The sequence below is a fragment of the Pseudophryne corroboree genome, chromosome 11 (assembly GCF_028390025.1).
Source record: "Pseudophryne corroboree isolate aPseCor3 chromosome 11, aPseCor3.hap2, whole genome shotgun sequence".
Taxonomy (NCBI): Eukaryota; Metazoa; Chordata; class Amphibia; order Anura; family Myobatrachidae; genus Pseudophryne; species Pseudophryne corroboree.
In genome coordinates, this window is record NC_086454.1 from 123,620,297 (window position 1) to 123,638,853 (window position 18,557).

Sequence of the window (18,557 nt, forward strand, 5' to 3'; positions counted from 1 at the left end):
CGCGGTAAGTCTTGAAAAAGACAGGGACCCTGCTGTAGCAGGTCCCTTCTCAGAGGTAGAGGCCACGGTTCGTCCGTGAGCATCTCTTGAAGTTCCGGATACCAAGTCCTTCTCGGCCAATCCGGAACCACTAGTATTGTTCTTACTCTTCTTTGCCGTATGATCTTCAATACCTTTGGTATGAGCGGCAGAGGAGGAAACACATACACTGACTGGTACACCCAAGGAGTTACCAGTGCGTCCACAGCTATTGCCTGTGGATCTCTTGACCTGGCGCAATATTTGTCCAGTTTCTTGTTGAGGCGAGACGCCATCATGTCTACAATTGGTCTTTCCCAACGGTCTATTAACATGTTGAAGACTTCTGGATGTAGACCCCACTCTCCCGGATGAAGATCGTGTCTGCTGAGGAAGTCTGCTTCCCAGTTGTCCACGCCCGGGATGAACACTGCTGACAGTGCTATCACGTGATTCTCCGCCCAGCGAAGAATCTTGGCAGCTTCTGCCATTGCACTCCTGCTTCTTGTGCCGCCCTGCCTGTTTACATGGGCGACCGCCGTGATGTTGTCCGACTGAATCAACACCGGCTTTCCTTGCAGGAGAAGTTCCGCCTGGCTTAGAGCATTGTAGATTGCTCTTAGTTCCAGAATGTTTATGTGAAGAGACTTTTCCAGACTCGTCCATACTCCCTGGAAGTTTCTTCCTTGTGTGACTGCTCCCCAGCCTCTCAGGCTGGCGTCCGTGGTCACCAGGATCCAATCCTGAATGCCGAATCTGCGGCCTTCTAATAGGTGAGCCTTCTGCAACCACCACAGAAGTGACACCCTTGTCTTTGGTGACAGGGTTATTCGCAGGTGCATCTGCAGATGCGACCCTGACCATTTGTCCAACAGATCCCTTTGGAATATTCTTGCATGGAATCTGCCGAATGGAATTGCTTCGTAAGAAGCCACCATTTTTCCCAGGACTCTTGTGCATTGATGTACTGACACTTTTCCTGGTTTTAGGAGGTTCCTGACCAGATCGGATAACTCCTTGGCTTTTTCCTCTGGAAGGAAAACCTTTTTCTGAACCGTGTCCAGAATCATTCCTAGGAACAGCAGACGAGTTGTCGGGATTAAATGGGATTTTGGAATATTCAGAATCCACCCGTGTTGTCTTAGCACCTCTTGAGATAGTGCTAAAGCTGTCTCCAGCTGTTCTCTGGACCTTGCCCTTATTAGGAGATCGTCCAAGTATGGGATAACTAATACGCCTTTTCTTCGAAGAAGAATCATCATCTCGGCCATTACCTTGGTAAAGACCCGAGGCGCCGTGGACAATCCGAACGGCAGCGTCTGAAACTGATAGTGACAGTTTTGAACAATGAACCTGAGGTACCCCTGGTGTGCGGGGTAAATCGGAACGTGTAGATACGCATCCTTGATGTCCAAGGATACCATAAAGTCCCCTTCTTCCAGGTTCGCTATCACTGCTCTGAGTGACTCCATCTTGAACTTGAACTTTTTTATGTAGAGGTTCAAGGACTTCAGATTTAGAATAGGCCTTACCGAGCCATCCGGCTTCGGTACCACAAATAGAGTGGAATAATACCCCTTTCCTTGTTGTAATAGGGGTACTTTGACTATCACCTGCTGAGCGTACAGCTTGTGAATGGCTTCCAACACCCTCTCCCTTTCGGAAGAGACGGTTGGTAAGGCAGACTTCAGGAAACGATGAGGAGGATCCGTCTCTAATTCCAACCTGTACCCCTGAGATATTATCTGCAGGATCCAGGGGTCTACCTGCGAGTGAGCCCACTGCGCGCTGTAATTTTTGAGACGGCCCCCCACTGTCCCCGAGTCCGCTTGAGAGGCCCCAGCGTCATGCTGAGGTTTTTGCAGGAGCCGGGGAGGGCTTCTGTTCCTGGGAAGGAGCTGCCTGTTGGTGTCTCTTCCCTCTTCCTCTGCCTCGTGGCAGGTACGACAAGCCCTTTGCTCTCTTATTTTTGTAGGAGCGAAAAGGCTGCGGTTGAAAGGTCGGTGCCTTTCTCTGTTGGGGAGTGACTTGAGGTAAAAAAGTGGATTTCCCGGCAGTAGCCGTGGCCACCAAGTCTGATAGACCAACTCCAAATAACTCCTCCCCTTTATACGGCAAAACCTCCATGTGACGTTTTGAATCCGCATCGCCTGTCCACTGTCGTGTCCATAAGGCTCTTCTGGCTGAAATGGACATAGCACTCATCCGAGATGCCAGTGTGCAAATATCCCTCTGTGCATCACGCATATAGATAAATGCATCCTTTATTTGTTCTAACGACAGTAAAACATTGTCCCTATCTAGGGTATCAATATTTTCAATCAGGGATTCTGACCAAACTACTCCAGCACTGCACATCCAGGCAGTTGCTATAGCTGGTCGTAGTATAACACCTGCATGTGTGTATATATTCTTTTGAATAACTTCCATCTTTCTATCTGATGGATCCTTAAGTGCGGCCGTCTCAGGAGAGGGTAACGCCACTTGTTTGGATAAGCGTGTGAGCGCCTTGTCCACCTTAGGGGGTGTTTCCCAGCGCGCCCTAACCTCTGGCGGGAAAGGGTATAATGCCAATAACTTTTTTGAAATTATCAACTTTTTATCAGGAGCAACCCACGCTTCATCACACACGTCATTTAATTCTTCTGATTCAGGAAAAACTGTTTGTAGTTTTTTCACACCATACATAATACCCTGTTTTACGGTATCTGTAGTATCAGCTAAATGTAACGTCTCCTTCATTGCCAAAATCATATAACGTGTGGCCCTACTGGAAAATACGTTTGAATTTCTACCGTCGTCACTGGAATCAGTGCCCGTGTCTGGGTCTGTGTCGACCGACTGAGGCAAAGGGCGTTTTACAGCCCCTGACGGTGTTTGAGGCGCCTGGACAGGCATTAATTGATTGTCCGGCCGCCTCATGTCCTCAACTGACTGTTTAAGGGAAGATAAACCATCACGTAATTCCACAAAAAAAAGGCATCCATTCTGGTGTCGACCCCCTGGGGGGTGACATCTGCATATTTGGCAATTGCTCCGCCTCCACACCAATATCGTCCTCATACATGTCGACACCACGTACCGACACACACCGCAAACTCACAGGGAATGCTCTAATGAAGACAGGACCCACTAGCCCTTTTGGGGAGACAGAGGGAGAGTCTGCCAGCACACACCACAAAGCGCTATATATACAAGGGATATCCTTATATTAAGTGCTCCCTTATAGCTGCTTTAATATATATATATATATAGCCATTAATGTGCCCCCCCTCTCTGTTTTACCCTGTTTCTGTAGTGCAGTGCAGGGGAGAGACCTGGGAGCCGTTCTGACCAGCGGAGCTGTGACAGAAAATGGCGCCGTGTGCTGAGGAGATAGGCCCCGCCCCTTTTTCGGCGGGTTCTTCTCCCGCTATTTTTCCAGTCAGGCAGGGGTTAAATATCTCCATATAGCCCCTATGGGCTATATGTGAGGTATTTTTAGCCTTGTATAAGGTTTATATTTGCCTCTCAGAGCGCCCCCCCCCAGCGCTCTGCACCCTCAGTGACTGCCCAGTGAAGTGTGCTGAGAGGAAAATGGCGCACAGCTGCAGTGCTGTGCGCTACCTTATGAAGACTGAGGAGTCTTCAGCCGCCGGTTTCCGGACCTCTTCACGCTTCAGCATCTGCAAGGGGGTCGGCGGCGCGGCTCCGGGACCGGACTCCACGGCTGGGCCTGTGTTCGATCCCTCTGGAGCTAATGGTGTCCAGTAGCCAAGCAGCAAATCCACTCTGCATGCAGGTGAGTTTACTACTTTCCCCCTAAGTCCCACGTTGCAGTGATCCTGTTGCCAGCAGGACTCACTGTAAAGAAAAAAACCTAAACTAAACTTTCTCTAAGCAGCTCTTTAGGAGAGCCACCTAGATTGCACCCTTCTCGTTCGGGCACAAAATCTAACTGGAGTCTGGAGGAGGGTCATAGGGGGAGGAGCCAGTGCACACCACCTGACCTAGTAAAGCTTTACTTTTTTGTGCCCTGTCTCCTGCGGAGCCGCTATTCCCCATGGTCCTTTCAGGAACCCCAGCATCCACTTAGGACGATAGAGAAAAAAGTAGCATACATTACACATATGAGTTCATACTGCACATATGCAACTGTACAGTAGACATATTATACATTTAAGACTAAAAACTAAGGCTGCTTGGCAGAGCAGCACCGAGGCAGCCATCCGCGGCGCCAACTAGAACTCACACAATGCACATAATACAGAAGATTTAAGCATTACATCAAAAGATAAACCACACAGACAAAGACACAGAAGGAATAATGCATGATTGGTGTAGGCATTTTGAGTAATAACCTCCAGGGGTTGTGTATTCCACCATCACAAGGCACCAGGTGCGGCAGCCATCTTAGGCGCACTGCGTAGGATTACCCACGGTGGAATAGTCCACCCCTAGAAGAGAACACAAAATGGGGAGATTGCAGAGTCCTTAAGTTCAGAGTAGGGTTCCAATAGAAACATCAGGTCCACGCATTTTTCATCCCATCCACAAGCGCCCCAGATAAGGCAGCCATGTTGGGCGCACTACAAGGTTACACAGAGGGAGATGAGCCATACAGGGGCCAAATGCATGTATGGGAGAACTGACACGTGTGTAGGCGTATGCTATACCCTGTATGGAAAGATCCAAATGAAGCACACCCCGCCCACAGGGGAACCATCCGAGGCAGCCATGTGGGGCGCACTGCATAGGTTACTGCTGGCAGGGTGTGCAACCAATGGAGGTACACATTTACGGGAATAGCACACAGTGGGGTGGAAGTACCGTGTAAGAAGAAAGAGAAGAGAAAGACACATTTGCTGGAAAAAAAAAAGCTGTACTAACATTATTTTGTGAAAAAGATAAATGTCCTGGTCTCATGAGAGCAGTGTGGGTGGGTGTGAGAATGTGGGGGTGCACACTAATGTCCAATGGAACTGACCCAGCAAAGTCTGGTCCTGATGCGCACGTCCCTCAGTTCCCTGCTGAGCTTAGGGGTTGTCCTGGGGGCAGTCATGATGTTCTTGGACACAGAAGTAGTAGGAATTGGTCCTGGTGTTCTCATGGCAGAGGTGAGGACAGGCCGCATAATGTTCCAGATTTCTTTCTTGATGCTTTTCAATGTTTGTTCAACTGTTTTTTTAACTGTTCATTTTCAAAACGCTTAAAGAAGGAACGCTTTGAGTATTGGAACGCACAGCTGACATGCACAGCTGTGCATGGTTAAAGTTAAAGAAATACTATGGGAAATTGACCCAACTACAGCTGAGGCATATGTTCCACCAATCAAAGGTGTTACATTACACACTGATTGATTAAACAAACACCAGCCCAGTGAGCCTTAATTAAATATGCGGCACTGACCAAGCTTTGAAACACAGGTATTTTACATTACAAACAAAAGCAAAAATCACAAAAACTGTCTAACAAATGATTTGAACATACTTTTTTTAAAATATGGAAGTTTTGAGTAGGTGCAGATAGCAATAGCCAGATTACATGGGGACATTTGAACATACTTTTTTTAAAATATGGAAGTTTTGAGTAGGTGCAGATAGCAATAGCCAGATTACATGGGGACATGTCGACACAAGCGTACCGACACACCACACACACAGGGAATGCTCTTTTTGAAGACAGTTCCCCCACAAGGCCCTTTGGAGAGACAGAGAGAGAGTATGCCAGCACACACCCCAGCGCTGTATAACCCAGGAATCACACAGTAACTTAGTGTTAACCCAGTAGCCGCTGTAATAATGATTTTTGCGCCTAATTATGTGCCCCCCCTCTCTTTTTTATCCTCTTCTACCGTCTATCTGCAGGGGAGAGCCTGGGGAGCTTCCTCTCAGCGGAGCTGTGGAGAAAAAATGGCGCTGGTGAGTGCTGAGGAAGAAGCCCCGCCCCCTCAGCTGTGGGCTTCTGTCCCGCGTTTATGTACAATATTATGGCGGGGGCTCATACATATATACAGTGCCCAACTGTATATATGTCCAACTTTTGCCAAAAGGTCCTAATTGCTGCCCAGTGACCGGAGTATGTGGGTGTAGTGTGGGAGCAATGGCGCACAGCCGCAGTGCTGTGCGCTACCTCAGTCAAGACTGGAGTCTTCTGCCGCCGATTTCGAAGTCTTCTTGCTTCTTTCACCCGGCTTCTGTCTTCCGGCTCTGCGAGGGGGACAGCGGCGCGGCTCCGGGATCGGACGACAAAGGGTGAGATCCTGTGTACGATCCCTCTGGAGGTAATGGTGTCCAGTAGCCTAAGAAGCAGGACCTATCTGCAGAGAGTAGGGCTGCTTCTCTCCCCTCAGTCCCACGATGTAGGGAGTCTGTTGCCAGCAGAGCTCCCTGAAAATAAAAAAACCTAACAAAATACTTTCTTATAGCAAGCTCAGGAGAACTCACTAAACAGCACCCAGCTCGTCCGGGCACAGATTCAAACTGAGGTCTGGAGGAGGGACATAGAGGGAGGAGCCAGAGCACACCAGAATCTAAATTCTTTCTTAAAGTGCCCATGTCTCCTGCGGAGCCCGTCTATTCCCCATGGTCCTTACGGAGTCCCCAGCATCCACTAGGACGTTAGAGAAAATAAAATATGTGGACAAACAGAAGTGAATCCTGTCCCTCACCACACAATTGAACCTAAAGATGACGTATAAACACAGTTTACTTTATTTAATATTCCTTTCTAAATTGATCAGTAAGAAATGTTTGTCCTAGGGGTGCCATGAAAATAATTATGATGCACTAGGGTGCCGTGATTCAAAAAAGTTTGGAATCACTGCTGTAAGAGATTATATTTAAGTAACATTCAAAATGTGTTCAATTTATTGATTCACCTTTGTTCAAGTAGGAGTAACCTCAGTCAGTGGTCATATAGGCAACACACTGCTAAATCATAAAATAAACTGTATTTTGTTAATCAACATACAGTATATCCCACTCATCCTTCACTGGACGATGCGTGTACCAATAGCTACCTAATTATAATTTACCACATACAATGCCTCTGCGACAATATAATAGTGTAATAAAGGGTCATATGCACAATAGAAAAAAATGCCTTTACAGTTATTAGTAAATACAAAAGCCACATATCTAAATCAATTGGTTTTCCTTTTACAAATCAATTCTGACTATTTATATATAGTCTAACTGGAAACATCAATTCAGTAATGTGAATAGACAGCAGGAACTTTATATTATGTATTCACAACCAGAAGTGGCTTATCCTGCAGATCATCAACAGCAGCAACACTGCTTATCATTACACCAGTTTCTAGCACCCTGTATGACAAAAGCTTCCTTAAAGGCATATCTGCGTATACGTCCAGGTATACGCAGTTACATGAACACAACGTTACTGTACTTTGCCTGACCTTGCCTCTCCCTGTTGCCCGACCTTGCTTGTCCATGTTGCCTACCCTTGCCTCTCCCCGTTGCCTGACCTTGCCTCTCCCTGTTGCCTGACCTTGCCTCTCCCTGTTGCCTGACCTTGCCTCTCCTTGTTGCCTGACCTTGTCTTTTCCTGTTGCCTGACTTTGCCTTTTCCTGTTGCATGACCTTGCCTCTCCCTGTTGCCTGACCTTGCCTGTCGCCTGACCTTGCTTATCCATGTTGCCTGACCTTGCCTCTCCCTGTTGCCTTACCTTACTTGTCCATGTTGCCTGACCTTACCTCTCCCTGTTGTCTGACGTTCCCTCTCCCTGTTGCTTGATCTTGCCTCTCCCAGTTGCTCCCCTCCAGATTATACGAGCTTGCAAGTTGAAGACACAGATATATGCATTCCCTTTTTCTTGGAGACAGAGTACAACAATTCATATCTTATGTAACTATAAATGATCCCCTTAGCGTGCTTTGTAAATTAAGATCTCAATGTTGCATTCTTTCTTGTACTCACATCCAGTAAGAGAGAAACATTTTCATAAAAAAGCCACAATCCATTTATTGAGCTATACAAAATCTTTCTCCTGTTCTGCATCATCGAAACTTACATACCGTCAGCACAGTATAGCGCCATTGGGTGACAAAACTATATAGTATGTTTCTGAGATTCCCGCTAAGATGATTATTATCATTCATATGTGGCTGTTTGGGGCATATATGTTTGGACCCAGGGTCTGCACAGCAGAAAGGGGTTATGTTTGTAGAATTAACAAGTAATGTTAGTACATACTCCCACTCACAGAGAGCCCTTCACAACCAAACTTTACTAAGAGATCCATATAATAATTTTTATTCCTTTATGAGTCCTGCAGTCTGAATAGATGATCTCATTATGAAGTCCTAGAACCCAAAACTGGGGTCATGGAAAGAGCAGCCAAAGAGGTTTAATACTACATCAGAAGATTACCAATTTCTATTGGTTATCACATCTCAATGTGCAGCATCTGTAGTAACATTCATGATATAGAGTTTTGTAGCTCTTCAAAGCAAATAAACCAAGGACATTTCCAGAGCTTCCTTGGGCTCACAAAAGTGGCATGGTGACGTGTAGCACTTCTCCATATCCTGCGGGAGACTCCAACATTTAACATGCAATGTCAACCAAACACAGTTGAGTTGATATCAATCTCTTGATTTATGTCCACAGTGAACTTCAGGGCACCTGATGCCTTAAGTCCTATTAGATCAACAGGGCACATGACCCAGTGCGCTGTCCAAAATCCTGATCGGTCAGCAGCACAACCGAAGCACTTTGCGAAAATAGTTCCTAAACTCTGTGTTGAATATGGTGTAGATGACTGGGTTCAGTGCACTATTGACATATCCCAACCAGGTGACAGTGCTGAAGAGCGGCTCAGGGATATAACACGTCTCGCACAGAGCTCGGGTGATGTGCACCACAAAGAAAGGAGTCCAGCAGAAGAGAAATGTACCTAGCAAAGAGAAAAAATGAGAAAACAAATCAGCAAGACAACAAAGAATAGACCATTGTAAGAGGATAGAATACAATAATAAAATAACAAGAACAATTTAGTCAGACTGACATCAGAGTTATTACAGCTGGGTGTTTAGACTCAAAATGGGAAACAAAATAATACTCCAAAACAATCCAGTTAAAACTGTTTCAATCAATTTTGTGAAGATGGTTTTCTGTTGACGGTAAATTGCCAACAGTACCCACCGACAAGTGACCAGCTATCAAGCTGTGGATCCATCCAATTTCTCAACTCATGTGCCAAGATGTGTCTATCTGACAGTCTGATGCTCAAGATAGTTATGTTTGGAAACTTTTGTTTTTAGATTCATTCATAGTGCAAATGTGCAGTAAACACTAGGAGCCAGTTAGCATTACGTTTTGCTCAGTGCAGTTCAGGTTAGACCAATGGAAGCAAAAAGGCTGCTATGGATGACTTCACTTTTTCACATTTAAGGGATTTTAGGGGACGGATGAGATGGATGGATGAGAGCTTAAAGCATTAAAACACCCTAACAGTAACTGAGATTTTTTATTGGGTCATCAAAAACTACAGGCCAAAGTGTACATTGTGTGTATGTGAGTTATCTTGTGAAATATATACACATGAAAAATATAGCTATCCAAAAAATTGTTACCACGGTAACACAGATTTAGCATGTAAATCAACCATCATGGTGATATCTCATACTGCTATAACTATGGGTCTGATTCAGACCTGATCGATGTTGTGCGAATTCACACAGTGGTCGATTATCGAATGACTGCACATGCGTAAGCATCGCAATGCGCAGGCGCACTGCCAAACAGTGTCAGGATGGTGTGAAAAATTTAGATCGCAAGGAGATTGAAAAGAATTTGACAGGAGTTTGTGGGTGGTAACTGCCCATTTTCAGAGATTGTCTAGAAAAATGCAGGCATGCCCAAGCGTTTTCAGGGAGGGCGTGTGACGTCAGCTCCGGTCCTGATCAGCCTGTTTGTATCTCACTGTAGGAGTAAGTCTTGGGCTACGCACAGACAGGAAAAATCATTTGATAGTGAGTTGCGAATGGATTTGCAGCTGTCCACTGTCTGGCGGAATTTTTGCATGGCATACACATGCATTCGCACACTTGCACGGGGCGGGTTTTCACTCTCCCTGGGCTGCGACTATCTGATCGCAGACCTTTGCAAATTTGCAACACAGCGATCAGGTCTGAATCCTAATACATCCCGGAAAGTATTTAACCCTAATTCACCCCTCTCGCTGCCTACCTCCGCAGCCTAAGCCTAAACCTCCCACCAGTGCCTACCTCCAACCCTGTACTTACCTCATGAATGTATTGGGAATCTGGCCATCAACATAATCCTCAAATCATCTTGAGAACTACTCAAGTTACTGCCATGTTTCGACTTTTGCCTTCAGAGAGTTCTACCAGTATGATCGTCCAATCCGTCTCATCTGGATACTCCTCCTAATTCCTATGACAATTTCAAAGATGTCTTCAGTGAGGTTGGTGTGGATGTCCTTCCTCCCCATCATGAGTGGGACTGACCAGTCAATTTGATTCCTGGCAAAACACCTCCAAGAGGGCATACTTCTCCACTTTCACTCACCCTGAACCCCAAGCCCTGTTTGAGTACATCAAAGAGGATCTAGAGAAGGGTTTAATACGACCTTCTATTTCCCCCGCATCATGAATCGTCATCCAATACCTCTGATAAACGAACTCTTTGATCAAATCAGTGGAGCCACCATATTTACCAAGTTGGATTTATGTGGAGCTTATAATCTTATTCGCATACGTGAGGGTGTTGAGTGGAAGACCGCCTTTAACAACCATGATGGTCATTATAAGTACCTCATCATGTCCTTGCCATCTCAGTAATTCCTCTGCAGTATCCAAACATTACGCCAACGAGATCTTCCGCGATCTTCTCTAAAAACATGTTTACTTAGACAACATCCTGATTTTCGCTAACAGTCTGGAAGAACACAGTCGACAAGTCAGATAAGTACTCTTTCATCTCTATGCTAACTATCTGTACTGCAAGTTAAAAAAAATCCATCCTAGGGTATATAATTTTCGCTTCTGGCCTCAGGATGGATCCAGAGAAACTTCAAGCAATACAAGAAAGCCGATCCCAACCACTCTTAAAGCCGTACAGTGCTTTTTGGGCTTTGCAAACTATTATCGCAAATTCATGAAAGAAAATTCTAACATAATTGCTCCTATTACTGATCTCACTCAGAAAGGGGCCAATCCTTCACGTTGGTCTGAAGGAGCCAAGCAAGCTTTCCAAATCAGCTAGCAGAAGTTCATCTTCACTCCTGTGTTACATCAGCTTGATGTATCCTAGCCTTTTACCCTGGAGGTTGACGCTTCTGTGGAAGTTGGAGCTGTGCGCTCTCAACTTACTCCTGATGGACATCTCCATCCCTGTAACTTTTTCTCTTGTAAGTTCACTCCTGCTGTATGCAACTACTCCATCAGTAACTAAGATCTTCTTGCCATAAAATTAGCGATGGAGGAATGGTGCTACCTCCTCGAAGGTGCTATCCATCCAATTTCCATCCTGACAGACCACAAGAACCTCCTGTATCTCAAGTCAGCCCAGTGTCTGAATCCAAGGCAAGCAAGATAGGTTCTGTTTTTCTCTCTTTTCAACTTTAAGCTTTCATTTCAACCAGGAGTGCAAAACCAGAAGGCTGGCACTCTTTCACACCCTGGAGCCAGGGGATGAAACCACCTCCATTGAGAAGCATCCTATTATTAACTCTATGGCTTTCTCTACATGGAGACTAGGAATTTGCTTCACTGGGCCCATTAATTTTGCTTTGCTGGTCACACGGTCATTCAGAACACCTCTGAGTTCATCTCCAGATCCTATTGGTGGCCTTCCCTTAAACAGGATGTCAGGAATTTATTGCTTCCTGTGCTAAGTGCGCCCAACATAAAAGATACCTTGCCAAATTCCTGCTGGTCAACTCCACCCTTTGTCCGTGCCCCATCAGCCGTGGACCCATTTATCCATGGATTTCATCACCAATCTTCCAACTTCCAACAAGTATACCACCATCTGGATCGGTTCACCAAAATGGTGTATTTTATTCCCCTCTCTGGTCTTCCTTCGGCTCCAAAGTTGGCTCAACTCTTTGTCCAAGAAATTTCCAGACTTCACAGCCTACAAGTTGAGATAACTTCTGATAAGTTCACTTCATCGCCAAATTCTGGCAATCCCTGTGCTCCACTTTACAAATCAAAGTACATTTTTCAACTGCGTACCATCCCCAAACCAATGGCCAAACCAAAAGGGTCAATCAGGACTTGGAATCATTTTGTCACCTCTATGTATCTTCCTCCTAGGACAACTGGGTTGAACTACTTCCCTGGGCGGAGTTCTGCCATAATAATCAATATCACACTTCTTCTGACACTACTCCATTCTTTGCGACTTACGGGTTCCATCCCAGAGTTCCAACTTCTTCCAGTTTCACAGGTTCCTGCGGCAGCCTGAACTCTACAACAGTTCATCAAGAATTGGAAGAAAATCCGACCTTCTCTTCTTAAAGCTTCTGCCAGTCTTAAACAAGGAGATCGTGTCTAATTGTCCACCCGGAATTTGAGGTTGAGTTCCTATTATGAAATTAGCAATTTGCTACTTTGGACCCTTTACTATTGAACAAACAATTAATCTTGTCATATGCCAGCTCAAGTTACCTTCATTTCTGAGTGTTCCAAACTCTCTTCATATTTCATTATTGAAACCTCTGGTCTTAAATCAGTTTCATTCCAAGCACCCAAGGTCCAGACTCATAGTGGAATAGAATTAGAAGTTGCCAAGTTTCTCGATTCTCGAATCAGCTATGGGCGACTTCAGTATTTAATCGACTGGAAAGGTTACGGTCCAGAGGAACGTTCATGGGCTAATGCTTCTGCTGTCCATGCTCCAAAGTTGACCCAGGCATTTTAGATCAAATTTCCATGAAAGCCTAAGAGGTGTCCTGGGGCCACCCGTAAAGGGAAGGGGGGTGGGTGCTGTCACGCTCCAGAGTCTTAAACTTAATTTTCTACCTATGAACTGTCTGTCCCAGTTGGTGCTGAGACCCGCTCATGTTGCACATTGCTTACGGCTGCCAATGGTGTCCTTCAACGCTGTTCCCGCACAGCGATCCCAGCATGGCATAGATGTTCCTGTGTGTGACTCTCTGCAGTGTTCTGATTCCACTGAGTGTTCTAAATGACAGAGTTCCTGCCAAAACATGAGCATGGGCACTGCCATATTGGATACAGCCAGCTGACTTTCCACAGCCAATTTAAGACCAGCTGACCACAGCTTCTGATCTACTTCAACTCCGTGTTATAAAGAGGACTTCCTGTCAAGTCCAAATCGCTAGTACAACGTCACTTCTACTGAGAAGACTACTCAGTGCTGTGCTCCAGGTTACTGTGTGAAACTATATTTCACAGCTCCAGTACATTCATTCCAGAATGTGCCAGTCTAGTCTGGTAAACTAGTCTCAGCATGCTCCAGTCTCCAGACCTAATCTGGTAGCTAAGGGACTTAGGGGGTCTATTTACTAAGCCTTGGATGGAGGTAAAGTGGATAAAAGTACCAGCGAACCTGCTCCTAATTGTCATTTTTTAAACACAGCCTGTGACATGGCAGCTAGGAGCTGATTGGCTGGGACTTTATCTCAATTTACCTCCATCCAAGGTTTAGTAAATAGACCCATTATTCTCAGTAACACCTGTCCGGTTTCAGTCCAGCTAATATTCCGGTTCCAGTCCAGCTAATATTCCGGTTCCAGTCTGGCTCCAGCTAATGGGGGTAATTCCAAGTTGATCGCAGCAGGATTTTTGAGAGCAATTGGACAAAACCATGTGCACTGCAGGGGAGGCAGATATAACATGTTCAGAAAGAGTTAGATTTGGGTGGGTTATTTTATTTCTGTGCAGGGTAAATACTGGCTGCTTTATTTTTACACTGCAAATTAGATTGCAGATTGAACACAGCAGTGGCGCACGCAGGGGGGGTTTCCGAGTACCTAGAAACCCCCCCTGATGAGCCAAATTTTCTATTTATGAGACAGAGACACAGCTGTCTCTGTCTCAGCTAAAAGCCGCGACCGCGATCGCAAGCGCGAAGCGTCAGAGCCGGATTAAGGGGGGGGGATCAGGGGGTAAGTATCCCTGAGCCACTGGCGGATCCACAGTGGGGGGGCGAATAGGGTGATTGCCCCCCGTAACACAGCCCCAGCCCCGCCCACTTACTCTTCCTGCAGGCAGCAAAGGTCAAGGGAGCTGCTGGCACCGGCCGGGATCATAGTGTTCTCCTGTCAGGGCAGCACATTCTGGTCGGGCGGCCGCGGATGCAGCTCACACTGCGGCCCGCTCCCCATAGTTCAGTGCTCCCGTGCCTTTTCGGCAGCAACATGGTGCTCCTCGATCCCAGCAGTGATGAGCACCTGATCCCGGTGAAGGCCGGCAGCCACAGCGACGATGTAGCAGCCCAGTGGAGGAGAGCCAATCCACGCTGCTGCCCGGCTGGAGATGCCTCTGCACCGCCTGGATGCACTAGCACCTGGCCAGACCTTTTCTGGTCACCCTGCTGACCTAGCTAGCCTGCTCTGAGGTTCAGGTCTTCTTCTTCTGCCTGCCTTTCCGGGTGGCCTCCTTCTGGTTCAGTCCCAACGAGATGTACACAGTCTGCGCTGCTGAGGAACCAGGTAACTTGGGCCCGGAGGGGGAGAGATACAGGGATACAAGTTTTTTGTCTTTAGACAGGCACTTCATCATGTAATGCACCTCTACATATGATTATAATACAATTTTAATGCATTTTATAAAGCACCATTCAGAACCTACTGTATACAGTACATTTAACATTTTGAAGACCTGAGGATGGAAGCAACCACCTATGAAAATGCACTGGAATTTTAGTTTCTATCAAAATTCAAACAGCAATGGGTTGGGAATAAGTGTAAAAAATGGGAAACCACTGGTCAGCCATAGTGTTATTAACATTATTATTTGTTACAGTATATTATAATATTCAGGATTTATTATAACTAAGCACCAATATTGTGCCACCATTTACGACCACTGTTCTGGGTTGAGCCACTCTAGCTCCTTATGGTGCCCATTTATCATGGTATATTTGCAGCTATATCCTCAAAAAAAAAAAGTTTTTGGAGGTTAGCCGCAAATATTAAGTAACACCTGCATGTAAGATACCTACTGCAATTCCTCCATTGCCGCCTGCAGCTGCATCCCCCATAGATTTCTAAGGGGGAAGGCAATGCTGCTAGATTTATCAATATCCAGAATGCAATGCATTCCCGATATTGATCCCCGCAGCTACCGCCATCTGAAGATGGCGGGGCTACAGATTGCACTTATGGCTGGCAGAGGGTTCCTCCGACACCCTCCATGGAAGTGGCCTCTGTGCCGCATGGTCAGAGCTGACCGGCATGCACAGCACCCCTCCACCAGTACAAAAATCAGTAATTTCACACCAGAGCCAAAGAGTTGGGATTGCCCTTCCCTGGGCCCCCCTGACTCAAGGGGCCCCCTGGCTAGAGCTGTTTTGCCTCAGCTATTATGGTGTTGTCTCCCCTCTCAAGCCACCACTGGTAGCAGCAGAGGCTGGAGATTACAGTATAACTCAGCGAACTGCCCGAGAGGAGGTGGAGGGGAGGGAGATGCTGCACGCCTGATAACACTGCCGCAGCTCCTGCATGTGAGTCACTGCTCTTCCGCCACCCCTGGCAGCCTGAAATCCTCCCTGCCCGACAGCATGCCCCAAAGTCTTTGACCCCCACCCACCCCAGAGCCTGAAACCCTCCCTCCCCGACAGCCTGCCCAGAAATCTCCCCCAACCACACACCCTGCAGCATCAAACCCTCCCTTCCCGACAGCATGCCCCAAAGTTCCCCTCCCCATCTTCCCTGTGCTGGCTGCCCGACATCATTCTATTCCACCCTAGCGTGGAGACTCACCAGCGGCTAGTCCCAGCAAATGAGTGCTGAGCAGGAAATAGTGCAGCGCCAGGGAGAACATGTTTTTAAAGTACATTCAGTGATCAGCCTCATTGTGTTGAAGGTGGGGGGGGGGGGGGGGCAGCAGGCATATCAAGGGTATAATTGCCAACAATAAGGGGAGGACCCCCTGCCTTAAGTGCCCTGGGCCCCCTGAATGCTTAATCCGGCCCTGGCAACAGTAGCTCTCTTCTTATAGGCCCTACACACTGGCCGATAATTCTCAAAGATATGAACGATCTCGTTCATTAATGAACAAGATACCGTTCATATCTTTCAGTGTGGAGGCACTAGCGATGAACGATGCGCGGCCCCGCACTCGTTCATCGCTCGTGCCCCGTTGGCTGTGCATGCAGGCCAATATGGATGATCTCGTCCATATTTGCCTGCACTTCAATGGAGCCGTGTGACGGGGGACTGATGAAACTTCACTGCCACCCCGCCGCCGGGTCGGCCGTATCCGCCGTCGGGCAGCTCGGCGGCGGATCGTTAAATGTGTAGGGCCCATTACAGATTGTTTTGGGGGGAACTGTTGGCTGCGCATGTTCAGCCATAGCAGCTCCCTCCGTCCTTGCACTGATGCCCCTCTGCTCCCAGACCCTATGCATACAACTGTATTTATGTATTTGTCATTAAGTATGTATGTATGTATGTATGAATGTATGTATGTATGTATGTGTGTATTTGTGCACATATGTATAAATGTATATACATATACATGTATACACCTGTGTGTGTGTGTGTGTGTGTGTGTGTGTGTATATATATATATGTGTGTGTGTGTGTATGTATGTAACATATATATATATATATATGCATACACACACACACACACACACACACACCCGCCCACGGAAACCCCCCTCACTAAATCCTGCGTTTGCCCCTGCACAGCCCACCCAAATCTAACTCTCTCTGCACATGTTATATCTGCCTCCGCTGCAGTGCACATGGTTTTGCCCAATTGCTAACAAAAATCCTGCTGCGATCAACTTGAAATTACCCCCACTGTTCCCAGCTATGGGGGTAATTCCAAGTTGATCGCAGCAGGAAATTTTTTAGCAGTTGGGCAAAACCATGTGCACTGCAGGGGAGGCAGATATAACATGTGCAGAGAGAGTTAGATTTGGGTGTGGTGTGTTCAATCTGCAATGTAAATTGCAGTGTAAAAATAAAGCAGCCAGTATTTACCCTGCACAGAAACAAAATAACCCACCCAAATCTAACGCTCTCTGCAAATGTTATATCTACCTCCCCTGCAGTGCACATGGTTTTGCCCAACTGCTAAAAAATTTCCTGCTGCGATCAACTTGGAATTACCCCCCATGTCCACACACCCACAGCTCCAGCCTCAGCAAAGCCATGTTGCACTGCAGGTGGGGCAGATGTAACATGGGCAGATATATATAGATTTGGATGGGTTATAGTGTTTCTGTACAGCAAGGGTGGGGAACCTTTTTTCTACTGAGGGCCATTTGGATATTTATAAAATTCTTCGGGGGCCATACAAAAATTCTCAACTTAAAAAATTACCCTGCCCCCCAGTAGGTCTGCCCCTTAGAGGTACTGTGTGTGCGCGCCGGAGGCGCGCGCGCCAAAAAAATGGGTGTGGCCAGTTAAAATGGGACGTGATACACATATGCCCCCAATAGTGCAGTGCCAGATCCACAATTGTCCCCACAGTGCCAGGTATACAAATGCCCCCACAGTGCCAGGTATACAGATGCCCCCACAGTGCCAGGTATACAGATGTCCCCACAGTGCCAGGTATACAAATGCCCCTCACAGTGCCAGGTATACAGATGTCCCCACAGTGCCAGGTATACAGATGCCCCCAGAGTGCCAGGTATACAGATGCCCCCACAGTGCCAGGTATACAAATGCCCCTCACAGTGCCAGGTATACAGATGTCCCCACAGTGCCAGGTATACAAATGCCCCTCACAGTGCCAGGTATACAGATGTCCCCACAGTGCCAGGTATACAAATGCCCCTCACAGTGCCAGGTATACAGATGCCCCCACAGTGCCAGATATACAGATGCCCCCACAGTGCCAGGTATACAAATGCCCCTCACAGTGCCAGGTATACAGATGTCCCCACAGTGCCAGGTATACAAATGCCCCTCACAGTGCCAGGTATACAGATGTCCCCACAGTGCCAGGTATACAGATGTCCCCACAGTGCCAGGTATACAGATGCCCCCACAGTGCCAGGTATACAAATGCCCCTCACAGTGCCAGGTATACAGATGTCCCCGCAGTGCCAAGTATACAGATGTCCCCACAGTGCCAGGTATACAGATGCCCCCCCCCCCCCCCCCGTGCTGCTTACCGCTCCTTTCGGCGGGACACGAAGGAGAGCGCGGCTATGTTGGGTGGTGGCGTGTAGGACTTAAACCAGCCGCCGGTTCGAGAGCCAATCAGAGCTCGCGGACCGGCAGCCGCAGATCCTGATTGGCTGCCGGTCCGCGAGCTCTGATTGGCTCACGAACCGGCGGCTGGTTTCAAGTCCTACACGCCGCCGCTCCCACCCGACAGCCGCGCTCTCCTCCCTGTTCTGACAGCTGAGACACGCTG

The 18,557-nt window shown here is 47.2% G+C and overlaps 1 protein-coding gene across 2 annotated transcripts in view; it reads right to left on the reverse strand.

The window, feature by feature from the left end:
- Nucleotides 1-18,557, reverse strand: part of DRD4 (dopamine receptor D4) — a 174,290-nt gene that overhangs the window by 20,105 nt on the left and 135,628 nt on the right. The window contains exon 4 of one of the 2 annotated variants that reach the window (XM_063944787.1): nucleotides 7,958-8,917. The exons of the other annotated variant lie outside the window; for it this stretch is intronic. Within the exon in view, the coding sequence (XP_063800857.1) occupies nucleotides 8,715-8,917 (203 nt within the window). The 3' untranslated portion in view covers nucleotides 7,958-8,714. Of the gene's footprint in view, nucleotides 1-7,957; nucleotides 8,918-18,557 lie in introns of those variants that run through there. 2 annotated transcript variants of the gene reach the window in all.